Source organism: Lepeophtheirus salmonis, chromosome 13 (genome assembly GCF_016086655.4).
Source record: "Lepeophtheirus salmonis chromosome 13, UVic_Lsal_1.4, whole genome shotgun sequence".
Classification (NCBI taxonomy): domain Eukaryota; kingdom Metazoa; phylum Arthropoda; class Copepoda; order Siphonostomatoida; family Caligidae; genus Lepeophtheirus; species Lepeophtheirus salmonis.
In genome coordinates this window covers 32,746,412-32,766,260 of record NC_052143.2, presented here as the reverse complement: position 1 = coordinate 32,766,260, position 19,849 = coordinate 32,746,412, and the positions used below count along the sequence as shown (strand labels likewise).

Sequence of the window (19,849 nt, the reverse complement as noted above, 5' to 3'; positions counted from 1 at the left end):
TCAACATATATATATAATTAATCCTAATTCTATTTATATCTCCACTTATAATATTTATAATGAAGAAGCATTTATTTTACACCCCACCCCCCCTTCCTCCCAAATCCCTTGCATATGGATATGATGAAAATTGGGGTGCATTTTTTAGATAGGGCGTTGTTGTTTTTTTAAACTGTCAAACTGAAGAGTACATGTTCTTATCCTGAGCTGTTGTCATTATTATTTAATTTCAGGGAAGTGAACTTCCTTTTCATATGCATAATATTGATCTATACGAAACCAGATTGAACAATTGTGTGTGCTCATAAAGGCGGATAATAACCCTAAGGATTTGTTTCCGATTTATAATTGTAAGTCCTCGATGGAATCAGAGTAAAATTCAAGATCGAAATTCTTCCCAATGTCCTCGTTTGTTTCCTTTTCCCCCTCCTCCCTTGTCACAGCTGCTTGTAGCTGATCTAATGAAACGTCATGAGCATTATTCCTTCTCTCTTGCAAAACATTCTTCAAATTGTCAGGGTTACCATGTTCATTTTCGTTTTATTTCTTTTTAACATGCCTAAATACACACGATTTTCATCACTAACTATAAGTGCATGTGAATGTCCCTAAAGGACACTTTAGGGTTATATTTTTAATTGAAAATTATAGGATATAAGTATTGCAAAGTGTAGAAGTACAAATATTTATTTTTGTAGCGGAACCAATGCGAAAATATTGATTTTGTCACACCCCTAGTGTGTACAAGTATTTTTTTAAGAGACTGCATCTTTGGGAATACAAAAATCTTATACACTTAAACTTATTTATTTGTTTGCAGCCTTGTGCCAATCCCATGATTAATAATACTTGAAAAAATATACATGTTATTTAGTGGTTGAAGTCTGTTACATAAAATGAGTAGAAAGAAAAACTACTACTACTCTCGTAAACCTGCCCAACCCATTTGGAGAAAATACAAACATACCTAATAGTGGTGTTTTTTCTCTCAATTCTTTTTATTTTTGAGTAACTTCGTAGTTTTTTCTTGTTACATCATAACTATTTGTACATCTAGTCTTATTTGAAATTTCCTCAAAAGTAAGATAAAAATCTATACCTATGTATGCAGTCCATTCGTCACGAATCAACTTTTAGGAATTTGTATGTATGGAGCTGTACATTCTAAGTATATGGTAACCCTGACAAATTGTTTGGGAAGAGAGCAGCTTAGCTGTCATGATGTTTAATTGGAGTAGTTACTAGGAGCTATAAGAAGAAAATAATAAGGATAATCCCCACTCCGTATCTAACAATGATGTAAGCAGGAATTATAAGGGATGACGATCCTCAATTCTACTCTAAGTCCAACAGACTCCCTAACAAATCATCAGAGTTACTCTCCGTATTTCCAAGAGTACAGATACTGGTTATTAGTTGATCCTTAGATTTTCTCTACTCTATAATGAAAAAAAAAAAAAAAAATGATAACAAGTTCGGGAAAAAAACCCAAAAAAAAAACATCCTACATATGTTGACGTCAACATAAAAACAATCTTGAACAAAATTCAGAAAATTCCAAATCATTTTGTTACTTCATATATAGGCGCAGTTTTCATGGACATATTTGAGTCAATTTTAGCTTTATTTTCAAATTTGAGGCAAAAGTTAAGATATCTTGGAGTTTCAGCTATATGTAGTTTATATCATTCCTTGGATTGATAATAGTTAATTTTGGACCGATATGGTATTTCAAATACTATATATCAAGTTATCTTTTTTTTTTTTTAATATTGTGACAATCAGCTTAGGCTACTTCAAGTGCGATTTGCGGGTCCTCTAAAGGTTTAATAAGAATAATTTGTTTTATAGAAATTGATGATTATTCGTCGAAGAATGCAATTATGAGAAATATCATTCTCGTTTTCTTAAATACCATGGGACATACTGTCTGTTCAAATATGTTAATGTAAGATACATAGCCTCTTACCGAACGTGTTCAAATGGCAAACTAAAGTACCTTATATAAGAATCTTACAAGGGGCCATACAGCCTCAAAAATTTAAAACCCTAATATAACTTGTATAAAGCAACTCTAGGGTGAGCAAGCTATATATGACGCCACTTTGGTCTACTCTCTTGGGTAAACGCAGGTACATAGGCAGCTGATTTTTTAGTTAGATAATTTGTTCAAACTTGCACCAGATGAAAAAAAAATAGAATCAATTCACTTATTCATTGTTCCAAATATTTGGAAAAGGCAATGAGCCCTCCATTGAATCCACGACATTATAACAATTGTTCGAAATCTGGGACTCAGTGAGACGTTTGTTCGTAAGGTTTGATGGGAATTGGAGGTCTGTAAAGGTAATTTTGAGGCAACAGTAACAAAAAAAAAAAAACATACAACAAATAAGTATCAATCGGATCCAAGAAAATTTTCACACCTTCATTGCGCTGGACTTTTGGCCCCCAAACTCGAAATATCTGAATCCGATGGATTTTTTTTTTGAGTATGTTGGTTAGCAATCGAATGACAAATCAACCGAAATCCCTGCAGAAACAAAGTTAAAATTATCAGTCGGATCAAGAAGGAATTTCAGGATTTCCCATGGGACGAATTAGTTGGAGGATATTTATTCGGAAGCCTCTTGGGGGTATGGGGGGTTCTAGATAGTGCTCTTTCATATATAGAAGAGTATAATTGGAGTATACTACTAAATAGAAAAGTTTAATTGATATTTTAAACTGCTGAGGCTGTATGGCTCACTTGTAAGCGGAAATAATTCCTCCTGCTACAACATTTGTTACGTTTTTCAAGTACCAATAGATAACGTGAGACCCAAGACCGTTATTTAGTTTAGAAGGACTAACAAGGATAGTACATTTTCTCCTTTGGCAGCAACTGGCTGTTCAGTATGACGTCATATAGAAACGAGAGCTGCTGAATATCTATCCTGCATATTCCTTAATTAGACCTTGGTTAAAGGAAAATGCTTTAGAACTAGTCCTTATGGCTTGAGCCTTTTGGACCGATTTTAAGTTCCACATGAAGTACCGACACAATCCTACTAAAAATATTCAGTAACTCTTTTAAACAAATGTCATTTAAGTTATTTTTAACCATAACATATAATGTTGTTGTTTAATCTGTCGTTATGATTTCCAAAAAATAAGTTTTTGAACCAAAGAGGATAAAGTTAATAGAACTCAAAGACACACCTACAAACATACTTTGCCTATAAGGTAAAGTATACTTTTATGTGAACAGTATATTGGTATTATACTCGTATTCAACAATAATTGTTATAATAATTTTTCTATTAAATTGATATTTAATTTGTGATTATTTTTTAAAATGAGGTGTTCCCGACCCATCAGACTCCTTGAAAGTCTGGGCAATATATTAAATAAACTCCTTGTGCGGTCGCCCGACGTGTTTGTATTCGGAGGACATATCAATAATTTTGTTTTTCAAAATCTTAAAAAAATATCAAGAAAAGAAGAAAATCCGATACTTGATTTTGATACTAAATGGTAGTAATTTCAAATCCGGAAAATTTAAGGATAATATAAATGACAATTTTTATTTGGAAATTAATTCAGCAATCCTCAAATTATTTTATCTCACATTCATAGGGAAGTCAATCACTTAAATCAACGACCTCCAGCTTCAACCACAGCCTCCAACATAGCCCTGATCCTGGCACTGACCTTGAAGAGGAACTTCTTGTCCATATTGGCCACTGCCTCAAGAATTGAAGACTGCAAGGGCTAAACAGTGTAATGTGCATGTTTATTAGTGTCTCTCCCCAAGACACCATACACATATTTGTTCAAGGTGTTCAAGGCCGGCGAGCTAGGAGGCCAGATTTCCTTGGACCAAAAAGCAGGAAGTCTAGAGTGCGTTTTTTACTCTTAGAATGATAATAAGTCTTCCTTACAGGCGTTCCTAATCCAACAGACTAATTGAAATACTTGGCAATATTGTTAACAGTTGATTTAGGCCGGTTTCTATGCTAAATACTTTCCATGGGCGTACGCCAAGCACGGAGGCACACATTAATAACCACACTGCGTTCGTGTTCAGAGAACATCTCAAGAATTTTGTATTTTGAATAGTTTTGTCAGTTGAATCTGCTGAGCACACTTTGATAAATTTATATCCGAAGTTTGCCAAGATATTGATGTTTAAACTTGTTGCAGATTTTAAATCCTATCCTGTACATATAGGCCAATATTTCATAGATATATTTAAGTACATTTTAGGCTGCTTTATTCAAATTTGTTGGTTGATTTAAGATACCAGAAAATTTTAGCTATAGTTTAAAACCTTTATTTGATTTAATAGACTTATGTTGGCTCCGATATAGATTTGTATATAATTTTCTCATTCTATAAATGTGATAATTCATTTTGGCTACTGGGAGGGCAATTTGCGGCGCCTCCAAAGGTTCAATAAGAATAACTTGTTGATATATATTTTGTATTGTGTATCTAAGAATACAATTGTAATTATTCAAGCTTGTTTTTATGTTGACAAATTACATATATATATATATATATATGAATAGCTATGTAATTTATGAAGAGGTCGTATACTCTGTTGATTTATCTATCATAAAGTTCATATATTATTTGCAGTTTGTTCATCAATTGCTATAATAATAATTATTATTATATTTGAAGTGATATTTTGGAAAGTTTTATTTTCATTATATTTTTTTTCTAAATGGATATTTTTTACCCTTTTAATAACGATTAAATAGATTAATGCAACACCTAGTCAAGCAAAAAAGCGTTAAGAGACATTTTTAAAATGGTTTCTCTTTTTCGTCCTCTTCCTTAGTTGCATACAATCAATGATTGTCTTACTTTAACCTTGGAAGAGGAGAGGAAGGCACCAACAAGGACTTGATTAAATTAATCTCTATTACCTACATATTTCTCATTGAGTAAATGAGTGTCTACATTGTAAATAATTACGTAACCTACATTTAATCTATACATTGTCATATTGTATCATCACTGTGTGTTACCCAAGAGAAAATGGTTGCGTTTATTATATAATATTTATTTTTGAGAAACTTGAAATGTTAACCACTTTTTTTAACCTTTATTTAGTGAGCACAAAATTAATCAAATCCAAAGTGCAAAGGGCCAAAAACTGCTTTTCATGGCTAGAATTGTAGAAAATATAACTTGTCAAACTGCTGCTAAATTAAATGAAACTCGTACTATTTACGCTTCAAATGAACTCATTTGGCTTAAAAAAAGTGAAAAAACCGAAGTGTTATTCATTTTCAAACGAAATATTTTATTTTTATAATTACGTTTTCTTCAGATTGGATGATCGCATATGAAATACGGTGGTTGTTTGAAAAGTACGTGCAATGTCTGAGAGATGGTACTACTGGTACGTATCGAGGTTATATTTATTTAGTTGCATCTCTTGGAAGAACACATACCAACTATCGGCCAGATCACTCTATTTCTTTTTGTTTGGCATCTGTTTGAATAGAAGAATCGACTGGAAAAATTATGGCAACAGTCTTTTGGAATTGCAAGGAATAATCCTCATCGAATATCTGGAAAAGGGTAAAAATATTACAGATGCATATCATTCATCGTTATTCGACTAGAAAACCGAGCTGCAAGTAAAATGCCCACGATTGTCCCACAAAAAGTCATTACCCGTCACGACAATGCACCAGCTCACACCTCAGCACTTGTGGTGGCTAAATTAATGGAAATAGTGTTCCAACTCGAGATGCCGAAGCACTAGCAATCTCATGCCCTTTTATTCTTCTGTCATCCATCAATATACAATGGATTTTACCAATGATTTTTTTATCAATGATATCTGCCCATATCGGCACAAAGAAAATTTTGAAACCACTTGTAAACTGTTTTAATCAAAGGTGCAGCGTCTCAATAATGCTTATTATGCTTTTTTTTTAGTCTCTTGAGGCGTTTTGCCTTTTATAAAGTAATGTTTAAGCCACACACGAAATTCTTTTTCGTCCATTTTTTGAAATTCACCCGACTTCATCGATTCAAACGAATGCCAAACAGAAAGAAATAGAACAATTTAGCTGGTGTGTGTTCTTTCAAAAGATATATAACCTCGATACGCGTCAGTAGTGCCATCTCTCGTGCCTCGTATAAGTACATACTTAAAATCAACATAACATTTTGATAATAATAATATAATTTGCATATGGAGTACTTTTTTTTTTAATCAAAAGGTTTATTAAACCTATAAAAAGTGTAAATTTATATCAAAATTCTAATCGAAAATTCATGAAAACTAAATTTTATACAGAAAAACTAACTACAGATTGGCAATCAAGGTGCTACGTACTATTAGAATTTAATAAGGAATTCAATAGATTTTTAACTAGTAAAATTTTGCTAAATTGTGGAATAATAACAACTTTTGAAAAACAAAACAAAAAAAAAACAACACTGTTTAGGTTGTAAATACAAACACGCTCGTTATATGACATACTTTTTACAACTCTACTCACAGCCTTATTTGACGGATACAACATATATATTTATGTTTAGCTGTTGATTTTTCATCTACTTTTTTCTGTGTCAATGCTCTAAACGTTGATTGCTTGAATTATAAATAGTTTTCGTTAAATATTTAAAATAATAGATCCATAGTTCGGAAGAATGATTTTTTGTCCATTATCTACCTATTTATTTTTTATTGAAAAATTGCAATATTCAATCAAGCTGACGATAGATAGTACTGTGAATGTTCTCATTAAGGACTGAAAACTGCGGTTCACTTGCAGTTCATACCTATATATCAGTTTTCAAACTTATAAAGTTTGGTCCTTGATTAGGTCACTCAATTTTATTTATTTATAAAATAAGTTATAGTAATGACCGTCCAAAGGACCATCGGTCTTAAGGACTGGCCCCAATTACTGATAGGGCCAGTCTGATCTGAACTGGACCGAATAAATAAGAACTGGCACAACACTAACAATAGGTACGGATTCAGAGATGCACGTCCCATTTTTCGGTCAACTGTCGATTTAATTACCTCACCGGTATATAAATTTACAATATATTTTAAGGTCAGCTGTACATTTTTCTATTTCTTTTTATCTTATAATTGTTCTGAATTTTGATATTGGTGTCTTTTGTATTAGTTTTTTTAAAGCTGTGAACAATTTCTAACTATTGTAATTCAATATTAATTTTATATGTAAGTTGACTGTGCTAAAAAAAGTGATTTAGGGCCCTTTTTCTGCTTATTTTGACAACTTTAATGTATTTTTTTTGTCGGGTGTCGATTTTATTTTCTATTATCCTTTTTTTTAAAGTTGTGAAAAACTTTTTGCACGAATAAAATTAAGAAAACTCAACTGTTGTCGATTAATTTGCTTACTATCAAATAATTTATAGCCTTTTCTCTTTCTCTAATTAGAAGAATGATTAACAGATAAATTGAACATTACAACTTGATTAGTTTTCTGAACGTTGATTGATTGAACTAAAATTATCTTCTGAACTAATTAACTATTAAATGAATAATAATAAAAAAAAGAATAATCCCAAAATTGGGAATAATTAATTATAGCTACTAGAAATTGGTTTTTACGTCTATAAGAAATCCTCACGAAAAATAATGTTTCCCTTGAGATCTAAAATTTAATGCCTTCATAATATTTTAGTTGTGTCATTCATTAAACGAAAAGGTTAGTGCATATTGATCATTCATGACATGAGATAACGTTTTTAACGATGTATGCTAGTGTACAAATGATGTGCTATGTATATCAAGGAAAATAAGCACATCATATGCTCTTAATATGACATATCTCAAAATAAATATTTAAATGTAACTTCACTTTGTAACTCATTAAAAACGATAATTATTTGGGACAGAAAAAAACATTGAGAGTTATAGCTTGCCTATTTATTATTCAAATAAGATCATTATAAAAAAATTTAAATCTAAAAAGACCCCAGGGACCCCGATACGGTCCTCTTAATTAGTTAACCAATCACCAGGATAAGAAGCATTTAGATGTAAGAAGAGATATACATTTGATTTGCAAATATATTTGTTCTTAAATTATTGGTTCAAACTTGAAAAATTACATAAACTTATTCAAATAGGTTCATTTTGTATTTACCAGGTCTAAATTTGTAGAAAAAATATAATAATGGCAAGTATAATAGCTATTATTCGTGATAATCATAGAAGCAATCTAGATGTAGTCCAATATGGCATCTGAAACACTCAAAATTCGCCTTTCTTTTAAACATAGGCCCTTTTCAACGCCGTAACTGAGAGGTAGGCCTGATAAAGTGGAGGCCATTGTCCCCTCTCAAGCTTTTGCTCCTCTCAAAAAGAGATGGGTACATGGTCTTTGTATTTGTCCTCCTCCATGCTTGATTAGGGGGTATTGTACAATATGAGGGAGGATTGATAAATAAGGAGGATTGCATTTGTTGAACAGGGGAAGCACTACTATTCTCCTTTCATACAGACCAGTACCCTACATTGTTCAGGGTTATTAGGCGTCAATTAACTTTGGTTTGATAATATAGATATATAATCAGTGATGTTAATACGGTGAAATTTTTAGCTGGCCCGTTCTGAAGAATGAATTTTCTTTTCCTGAGCAATTGTCGTTATTATTTAATTCCTGAGTAGTGAACATCCTTTCCTTAATAGATTCAATTATATTCAAGACCGTGTGGTCATAAAGGATGGAGATATACATACCTTGAGTATTTGTTGCAGAGTTATAAATATAAATCCTTGTTGTTGTTGGACTCAGAGTAGAATTGTGGATTGACATCGGAGTAACTCTTGCCAATGTCCTTGTTCACTCCCTTCTCCCACTCCTCCTTCGTCACAGAAACATTTTGACAACTAACCTGCTTTCCTCCAAAATATTCTTCCAACTCTCAGGCTTACCATGTTGATTATCGTTTTTCTTCTTTGTAGAATACCCATTCTATACTGACCTTCCAACACTGCATATACTACTAGAAACCTGTAAGTGAGGTCTCAAGGCTCCTGCTACAAATGGGGTAGAGAACAGAGAAATTACTACAAAGACAGAAAAAAAGTTCAAAAGGCCATTTGTTATATTTTTATGGAAAAAAAAGTATATATTAGATCTAAAAGTCCAAAATCACAGTTACAAGACAGTGCTATCTGGTTTGGATTGCATAATATAGTTTACAATTCAAGGATATATAACTATTAAGTATCAAACTAAGAGAGGATACAATTTACTCAAAAATGTTGTTGAATACTAATATATGTAACTATTGAAGTAATAATTATTTTTGTTAAAAGTTAATTATATGAATTGCACACCACTGCAGCGAACAATTGTCTGTAATAGTCACAATTTCTCTGAAAGAATGCAACACTGTATTGCAGATAGGATTGTTAAAGCCACATAGGATTGTTTTGCACTGAATATGTGCATTCATAGTATATTGCAGATAGCATGTTGTCGCTTCTGAAAATTGAAAATATTGACTTTTGGCAAAAAAAAAAAAAATGCATAATCCAAATATTCATATATGGATATCCCAAAAAGTTAAAAATCCTCTTTTTTAATGCTTACCATTAGTATGTTTTCGCTCTGGGTCAACAGTTCGAGTATAAAGACACACATATGTATGTGTATATGCGAGGACTTTGAAAAGTCCTCACAAAGTCCGATAGATAGCACTCCTCGCGCGTATCGAAGTTATTTTTAGTTAGTAGCATCTCTTGGAAGAACACACACCAACTTTCAGCCAAATCGGTCAATTTCCTTCTGTTTGGTATTCGTTTGAATCAAGGAATCGACCGGAAAGATTATGGCAACTGTTTTTTAGATTCGCAATGAATGATCCTCATCGACTATCTGGAAAAGGTTAAAAATATTTACAATTGCATATTATTCTTTGCTATTGGACCACTTGAAAACCCAGCTGCAAGAAAAACGCCCACGATTGGCCTACAAAAAGTTATATTCCATCACGACAATGTACGAGCTAACACCTCAGCAGCTGTGGTCGCAAATTAATAGAAATAAGGTTCCAACACGAGATGCTCATTGCACTAACAATATTAACACTTTCACTCTTATCTCATTCATCACTTTATCATGGGTTTTATCAATTATATCAATTACTTGTGGCCATATAGCCACAAAGAAAATTTTGAAACCACTTTTAAACTGTTCTAATCGAAAGTGCAGAGTCCACATAATGCTTATCAAGCTTATTTTTAGTCTTCGGAGGGGTTTTGTTTTTCATTAAGTAATGTTTAATCAAAACACAAATTTTTTTTATTCGTTTTTTTTTAATCCTCTATCCACTTCTTCTATTCAAATCTATATAATTTAAAGAACTATTGATGGAGAGAGTGCCAATATATTGTTCACAACAAAGTACAACGTAGCATTCACAACAATATACGACATTGATTTGACCTTGTTCAGCTGATTGAGTCCATCAAGGTTTCATAATTTACATACATAATACATATATCATAAAGGGAGATTATGGAGTTATCCTCTTAATAAATAAAATAATAGTATTTCCGAATTCATTCATAGTAAATTGTTTTCCTAATGTGCAAACAAAGTTAGCAACATGTTCAAATTGGAATTGTTTCACTATAATATGCTGATAAATAATAATAAACTAATAATTACACGAAGAATACCTGGAAGAAATGTTTTTGCAAAAAAATAATATATATATTTTTGTTGTTGCAAAACTACAGTTAACCATTAGCTGTAAATAGGGTTTGACATGCCATATTTTTCTGTTTGGATATCCAAATATTTATATGCAAACCGTAGAAAGTTGAATTTATGTTCCAAAAAGATTTACTTTGTATGAGGATAAGTTAAATCATTTAGAGCAGGGGTTCTAAACTTTTTCCAACTGAAGGAACACAGGTGATTTTTTTCATAACATTACCGATGCACATCTTCCTTAATCACTTTGATAAAAAAATAATTTAATAACACTAACTCTGTGGTACACAGGTCAGGTCGAATTAAGTAAGGGAGACCCATGACCGTTGCAACACTTTGATTTTGCTTCAACTACGAGGGTGGTTTGAAAAGCCCGTGCAAAGTCTGAGAGATGGGGCTTCTGGTGCATATCGAGAATGTGTTTAGTTTGTAGAATCTCTTGGAAGAGCACATATCAAAAATCAGCCAGATCGGTCTATTTCCTTCTGTTTGGCAAACATTTGAATCCAGGAATCGACCGGAACGATTATATCGACTGTATTTTAGATTCGCATTGAATAATTTCATCGACTATCACGAAAAGGGTAAAACTGTGCATATTACTCATCGCTATTGGACCGTTTGAAAACAGAGCTGCAAGAAAAAAGCCCACGATTGGCTCCAAAAAAAGTCATTTTCCATCACGACAATGCACCAGCTCACACCTCAGCAGTTGTGGTGGGAAAATTAATGGAAATAGTGCTCCAACTCGAGATGCCTCCAGCATTAGCAATCTCACGCACATTAACTCTTCTGTCATCCATCAGCATATGATGGGTTTATCAATTATTTCTGGAGTAGTAACTTCAACAGAGAGTTCAGAACATTCAGCGTCACTTTTGGATTCGCGAGGAATAATCCTCATCAAATATCTGGAAAAGGGTAAAATTACTACAGACGCATATTTTTTCATCGTTATTCGACTGGAAAACCGAGCTGGAAGAAAAAAAGCCCACGATTAGCTCACAAAAAAGTACTTTTACGTCACAACAATGCACCAGTTAACACCTCAGCACTTGTGGTGGCTAAATTAAGGGAGATAGGTTTCCAACTCGAGATGCCACAGCACTAGCAATCTCATGCGCTTTTATTCTTCTGTCATCCATCAATATACCATAGATTTTACCAATGATTTTTTTATCAATGATATCTGCCCATACCACCAATCTGAAAATTTTGAAAACACTAATAAACTTTTCTAATCGAAAGTGCAGAGTCCCCATAATTTTTATCAAGCTTCTTTTTAGTCTTCTGATGAGTTTTTTTTTTTTCATAAAGTAAGGTTCAATCAACACACACAAAAAAAATAGTCCGTTTTTTTTTAATCACTCCACTTCTCCTATTCAAATGAATGCAAGATTGAAAGAAATAGACAGATATGGCTGAAATTTGGTGTGTGTTCTTCTAAGTTGATTTCTTTAAAAGAACATTTTTCAGAAAAGAAAGTATAAACAAGTCCAAGGCGGACTTCTACAAGCGAAGCTGGTGGGTTCAGCTTCTAACTAATCAGATTTTATATTTTGAAACCCATACGGACTAATTTTATACACTGTATGAATTTGAATTTCAATAAGACAATGAAGTAATTTCTTAATAGTTATTTATTGGATTATTATCATGATTAATTATAATCTTATTCAACAGATTCTAATAGAGAGAAATCGCAAAATTACTGTAATAAAAATGAAACAGCATTTGTTAAAGAATAACGACACGCAGGCCCAATTTTTTTTGTAGTATGTTCGAATATTTTTTTTTTCAACTTATTTTTTCCAACTTTAATATGAAATGAATTTTTTTTAAAATAAGCCTTTTCAGTTTTTATTTTTTTGTTAACGACCTTTTTTGAAAAAATTGATTAAAGTTTTTTTATCATTTTATTGATATTTACGGCAGCCAAATGGATGCAATAGTTAAAAAAATGGTACAAATTTTAAATGATGTAATTATTATTATTGTTCAACTGTTTATCACGTAATTAATACTTTTTATTTTTACTCGGTTTACAAAAAGTGTTATAAAAAAGATAATCACTAACGGAAGATTAAAAACACTGTGTGTATAACCCAATAATTTTCGACTTTTTTTTCTGCCTGTGATACTCCAAAAGGGGGGCCGCCCTTCCTTGCACAAGCCTTGAGGATAAGTAGAGTACATGATTTTAAAATGATAAAATTATATCTTCTTTTACTTTAGTTCCTTTGTACCTTCCAATGTTTTATTCCATTTATGAAGGGGCGTCGGCAGGGGTTTGGCTGGAGGAATTAAGAAATTTTTACTTTTTACTATGAAATTCTTTCCAGAAAATCCAATTTTTTGCCAATAGCTATGGATTTTAGAATTTTTTTTTCAAAAAAGTTTATATTTGAAATTTTTTTTTCAAAAATTCCAAAAAACAAGCATCCCCCCAATAAAAAACAATAATATATATATATATATATATAATCCTTTGGAAGCCCCTGTTATGTTTTGAGTTTTATTGCACATCAAAAGTTATAATCCATCAACTTACATTTTAAGATATTTATGGATTATATAGTACCAAGACGCTAAGTGAAAATGTTCCTTGTTTTCTGTTTGTTACAGATTGATTTTTCTCACTCTTGAATTGACACTCCTTCATGAAGGAGGAGTATGTTTGTTCGTAGGTAATCCCTTAATTTAGATCACACATTGAATGATGATTTAAGGGATTAAGGTTACGAAAGGAATAACAAAAAGTATGAATCCTATAGAAACTTCATCCCTTGATTATCTACGAATTAATGAATTGAAGAGTAGATGTTGTTCTTTGTGTCGTCTTTAAAGTTTATTTTCTTTCTTTGTATTGAAATTAATTTATGGGCATCATTTTATTTATATCTAAAGATACAGAGACAATGCATATGTTCATTTAAAATTTCTTTCAAGCTTCAATACTAAATTAATTACTCTATGTACATATTTAAGTTGTAGCTAATAACATTTTCACTATTACTTCACAGCTCTGAGCTTTTAATAGAAAACAAAACTAAATTATTATCCATACAAATGTTTGTCAATGATGTAATTCTACAAAAATATATCTATTACATGCAGTGTGTTCCAGGGAGTTGTGAATGAAACTTTGGAAAGGTTTTTCATCAAGGTGGTGGGCAATAAAGGTGTGTCTCTCACGACATTTATAATTTGACAGAAGTAAGCAAGCTCATTTTAATGACGTAACAAATGTGTGGAATACACTGGCCTGTACTTGTATTTTGCTCTAAGATTACAAGCAATCTAACTCAAAATGTAAGATTTGCTACTGGTAAACTGAGCATTAACAATTTGTATAAAGAAAACTCACTTATCTAAAATGTTCAGATCTTTAATAATATATCTAGGACACCATTTTATACTGAGGTTAAGTTGGGTTGGAGTGTGACTATAAAATCAAAGTCATATGTATGAAATAATTCAAATAAGTAATGGTACAATTGGTTTCTGCGAGCAATATTTTTTTTTTATTAATTTTTTTTATTCGAGCTATTTTAAACTACAAATTTCTCCTTTGCTCTTCAATTTAATGTTCAGAGCTTTTATTCTTATTCCTGTACATGTTTTTGCATAGCATTTAAGAATGTCTAGTGGATATTTGCCTCCAAACTTGAGATGTAAAGCTTGGATTAGTCTGTCCAACACCAATGAGTTTTTGTCCACTTTTTCCATGAAAAGACCACAAATACCCCTTCAAACTTAGCAACATCTGCTAGGAATGCATCTGAGGGTGCAATTAAACATCCTCAGGAAAGATGAAGAATACAAAGTGTTTGGGTAGACCATTTATTATCAATCCTGTAGGTGTAAGTCCCTAGATGAGACACCTAGGGTCTCATCTATAATAATCTTAGTTTTTGGATTTTGTTTCAAAAACAATCCAAAAACTGCCCCCCAAAAAAAAAAAAAAATATATATAAATAATCCTGCGGCGCCCTGATTATACACTTTTATTAATAAAATTCCGTGCTGAATAATATCTTTAATAGGATCAAATCTGCACAAGGAAGGAAACTCTTAGTGGATTTCTTGTATGCGCCTACTCTTAATCCTCAAATACTTTACACATTTCAATAATACCTGAAGGATGTGATAAATCAAGGATCTTTAAAAAAATATATATTTTACGGTAATTCAAATATGAAGAGTATGCACATTAATGCCTCAAACTGGAATAATTTTGTACATCGAGTACGCCATGAATGATTAATTGGAAGTTCGTCTCCTTGTTACATTGTCAAAATGGCTACCCAATCTTTCCTTAGATTTAGAACCAGTCTCGTATTCGACCTATATTCGGAAGCAAAGTGCCCCAATTTTCAAAAGAGAGGTCATGTTTAAACTTTAGTGGCTCTATAAGGTTTACAAAAGGCTATATAAAATAATTTTATTAGGGAATTTGAGGAACTCCTATTTTTTATGAAATAAACTTTAGATCTTCTTTCAATTTGTCTTTCCCAACATAATATTTTCTTTTTTCCTTTTTAAATTTGAATTTATTTATTTTATTTTTTAATTTTTTAGATGGAGTTGCACTGATTAAGTATAAGTAAACATCAGAGTATTACATTTACTCCATCTAACCTAGGAATCTTTTATGAAATTCATACATACAAACTATATTTCATTCTCTAGGAATGACCGGGCGTGAACCTACGCACATTGAGTTCATGAGAATAATTTCTCCCGAGCACGTTGTTAATGAACTACGGCGATTTTTGTAGAAAATATGATGCAGGCCAAGACTTTTATTGAATGACGTTTTTTAGTACATAATGTTTCTTTACTCTTTTTAAATGCCCTTTTTTAGATATAATAGTTCTTTAAATTATTTCCTTGTTTTTTTTTTTTAAATTGATGACCTTTTAATAACAAAATTTCAAATAAAAACCTTTTTTTCAAAAAAAAAATCAATTATTGAATTTATAAAGTCTTTTTTCGATTTTGGCGATCTTTTTTTGGCGATTTGGGCATGGACATCGAGCATCCTGCCAATATCAGCAGATGGGATTTTTTTGTAACTAGGATTTCACGTTTTGAGTTTACATTTTTATGTACAGAGTAGGAACCTAAACTTACAGAAGCATGACTAAATTAAGAATAACGTGATTTTTATAGAATCAAGAAAAGACAACACAAAACCAAATTGTGTTACGGTTCAATACTATATTTAGGAATATTTTTTATTTAATATGTTCTGGTTGATAAGCAATAACAGCGTCGATACGCCGGCGAACAGATTGCCAGCTTTTTGAGGACGAAAGCCGTGTCTATTGTGTGCCACACTATCATAGTGGCAGCTGAAGGTGAATCCAAATTTGAATGAGATGTGTGACAGACATTTTTCTCCAAGACTGTTTTTAAACTGCTTGTTTTTTTTTGTTACAATTGTCGTTTGGTTGCATAATGTAACCTTATAATCAAATGAAATTGAAATTTTGGATCCACACACTCTAGCTTTTTTTTATATTTTTTAATGACCTCATTATATTAGTTATAAAAATTCAAGATTTGATTTAAAACAATTTATTTGACCTTTTTTATTCATGCATACCTCAGTTGTCACAAATCTGGTGCGTATGCTCAACAATGATTATTAAGCACAATAATTTAGAATGAGGTCACAATATACATTTGTGGAATGATATTTACATTTATTTTTAATAATATATTGTAGTTGAGGACAGATCCTTCTAGTTTTCCTCGTTGCTCCAACACTGCTAGACATAAGTGCAAGGAATTGATTTTTTTTTTGGGGGTGGGGGAAGGGGGTTTCATAGTTAGTATAATATTTTTCTTCATATGCTACTTTTTTCAGAACGATATTCCTTTTCTAAAAAGGAAAAATCAAATATTGCCCAAGTATACCATTCCAAATAAACAATCTCGCTCCCTGCTAGGACACTCATTTAATTGCCAACTCTTATATGTAAATTTATTCTTAAAAGGTCCATTTTGTTTTACGGGTACCCCAATTCCCACACGGATATTGTTCGTAATCCAAGATACTTCACTTTTGTTTTGGAAATGTTATTTGAATGATTTGTGTCCTTTACGATCAATTATTTTTGTGATTGTAATATATTAGGATTTAACGAGGGATTATTTTGTCATAATATAATAAAAATCGAAATAAAAACCTTAGAATTATTTTTCCTTGTTTTTAAAGTTATTGAAGAAGTTAGAAACATATTAATGAATTAGTTATAGTTTCAGTTTCTCTCACTCATATCATCAGAGTATACATTTCGGCATTAATTTCTCTAAAGTATTGACGAAATAGGTCAAAAAGCATGATCATTAGTACCACTTCGCTTTGTTTTACTTTTTATTTTGGTACATACATATCTAGGCCATAAGTTAATTAATAGGAGTAACTCCAAGAAAATAAATTACTCCAAGTTAGTTAAGCGGCTGCATACTAGGATCGTTAAAATATCATTGTATATGCTTACATAAGTTTAGAGTATCATAATTTGTTCATTAGAAGACGCTATAATTTCGTACAAAACAAATAATAAAAAAAAAAATAATAATATCTAAGAACCAGTTTGGTTTCGTCGTCTATGATATTCATATTGAAGCAAATAACGTAGACCGTTACTTTTTGGGAAATCAAAAGATAGTGGGAAAACAACGATCATATATCTAATTAGCAACAAATGTTATAAAAAGTAGAGCGTTAATTTTATTATCATATTTATTGATACGTAATATTTGTTTGCTATGTTAACATAAAACTAGTCTTGAACAAATATAGAAAAGGAGGAATTCCCAATTGATTCTGTTACTTCATAGATAGACTCCCTGTAGATACACAGTGGTGGGTCGTATCGCGGTAAAACTCAATTTGATTTTAAACGATACTTAGGAGGAAAAACGTTATAAAATGGGAAAAATCCAGAGCAGTAGTCCGCTCAAAAATCCTGAGCGCGCTCTCGCTCAATTATTAATGTCGTGAACTCCCTCTCGCTCGTTTTTTAAAGCAATGAGTGCCCTCTCGCTCAATTAAAAATGAGCAGTACTCATTTTTTTGCTCGTATGTATTTGAATTTGACAATTCTTTATAATTGCAATTAATTTTCAGAAATTTATATATATTATTTATTCCAAGAAATGAAGAGAAATAAGATACAAGAATAAATAAAACTTAAAGATCTAAAATTATATTTAAAATATAAAAAAATCATGAAAGGATTAATCCAATGTTTCAACTATTAAATATTTGATTCATTAACAAGAAATTTTGTTTTTTTTCAAAGTTTTCATCTATTAAACTCTGGCATGTATACTTAAATAATTGACCAACTTTAGAAAATACTCTCTCAAGTTTAATGCGGATCTGGATCCATAATCCATACCCAAATCTATCTGTTTTATTTACACAGTTTGGTGCCTAAAACTACTTTTCCAGATCCATGAGAAACCTTTAGCTATTTGAAACTCAGATACAACTGTATCACGCTCGTGACTTAAAAAAATCGTTGGAAAACGCTGCAAATGCACACAAAAAAAGGCTCTGAAAATTTACTTCTTGATTAAAACTAATTTATTTTTAATAATATATATATTATTTTTATATATATTCTATATAGAACAAAAGCACATGAAACGGGTCCAATCGGCAATATATTACTGTCTTGGTTCGACTTTTTCGGTTCCGGTTCTAGCTGTTCAAGATCTGGAACCGCTTGAACCATTAAACCGATAAGGACAAAACCTTGGTGATCGATTTTACCTTCTTGAAGGACCGAACAGTGGGACTTGACCGCAGTCCTAAAGAAGAACATAAACAATACTAACCCTAATGACGTCACCATTATATAATTTGCAAGTGTATTTGTAGAAACTATATTATAGGGATGTCATCAAGTGCGTCTGCATTGGAGGGGGGAGGTACATGGCTGTGATAAGGATTTTTTTTTACAAATACAAAATTTGACGAAAAACTTTTAAGAATTTTATGTGTGTTTTTTTTAAGACACCAAATTCTAACAAACAACGGGACAAGAAAAAAGTATAAGGAACACTCATTTGGAAGGAGTTAGTAAGGTATAAACAACATCAAAAATGAATAATTAGACTTTAATGGATAATGCAATGGAAATGTACATTAGATAGAAATCTGTCTAAATAATACCTACATACATAATATATGCTTTGTATATCAGGCCTTACATTATATGTATATATTACATAGTAATTAAATGTATCTATTATAAAATGAAAATTATGCATAAGTTTTCATTAATCCGTTAGTAATATTGGTGTACCATGTATTAAATAAATAAACTAGGATAGTAACGATGTATGACTTTAAAAATAAGATAAATTATTGGACCGAAAGATTTTCTTTTAGTTAACGACTGTACATATGTACTCATTACTCTTATATTGAATACGAATTGAAAGGGATTTAAAGCCCAAATGAAATCAGCTCCACATACTGATAGTTAAGTAAAAATAATCCATAGTATATTTTGTGTATCAAAAATTGTCAACAAAGACGACTCAATGATCCAAAAAAGTTCATCTCTGATCAAAATTTAATCCTGGTTTATTATACATTAAACACGCTCTCTGTCTAATGTTAGTTTATCTACTAAATATCCTTTTTTTTTTAGTATACGGAGATAACAGATCCATCTATTGTTGTAAGCACATGTACGGAACTTTGTCGAAACGATAGACTCGACACAGGGGATGTGAATCCATGTAAAACTTTCAGCTTTAAGGTATGTAATTATAATAAATTCCTTTATTTTACATTAATGTAAATGAATTCGTTCATATTAACATTTTTGGTCTGGAAAAACCAATTCAGCAATAATTTACGTTTTATGAGATTAATCCTCGCTGTATTCTAATTTATTATCTTTTGAACAGACATTGTCTAGTGTAACTCGACTTAAGGATATTGATGAGCTGTGGAGACCCTCTATGTGTTCATTCCCAAAAAAAATCCAATCAGAAGAAAAAGATGATGATTCTCTTATTAGAGATTCTGATTTTGATCAATTTGTTGAGATATGCGTCAATGGTATGTTCATTGACATTTTTAAAATAATAGT

At 31.5% G+C, this 19,849-nt stretch overlaps 1 protein-coding gene across 3 annotated transcripts in view; it reads left to right on the top strand.

Moving 5' to 3' along the window:
- LOC121128491 (uncharacterized) overlaps window positions 1-19,849 on the top strand; it is a 53,592-nt gene that overhangs the window by 22,223 nt on the left and 11,520 nt on the right. For all 3 annotated transcript variants that reach the window (XM_040724074.2, XM_040724076.2, XM_040724075.2), the window contains exons 4-5: window positions 19,403-19,513; window positions 19,665-19,818. In XM_040724074.2, the coding sequence (XP_040580008.1) occupies window positions 19,403-19,513; window positions 19,665-19,818 (265 nt within the window). The remainder of the gene's footprint in view (window positions 1-19,402; window positions 19,514-19,664; window positions 19,819-19,849) is intronic.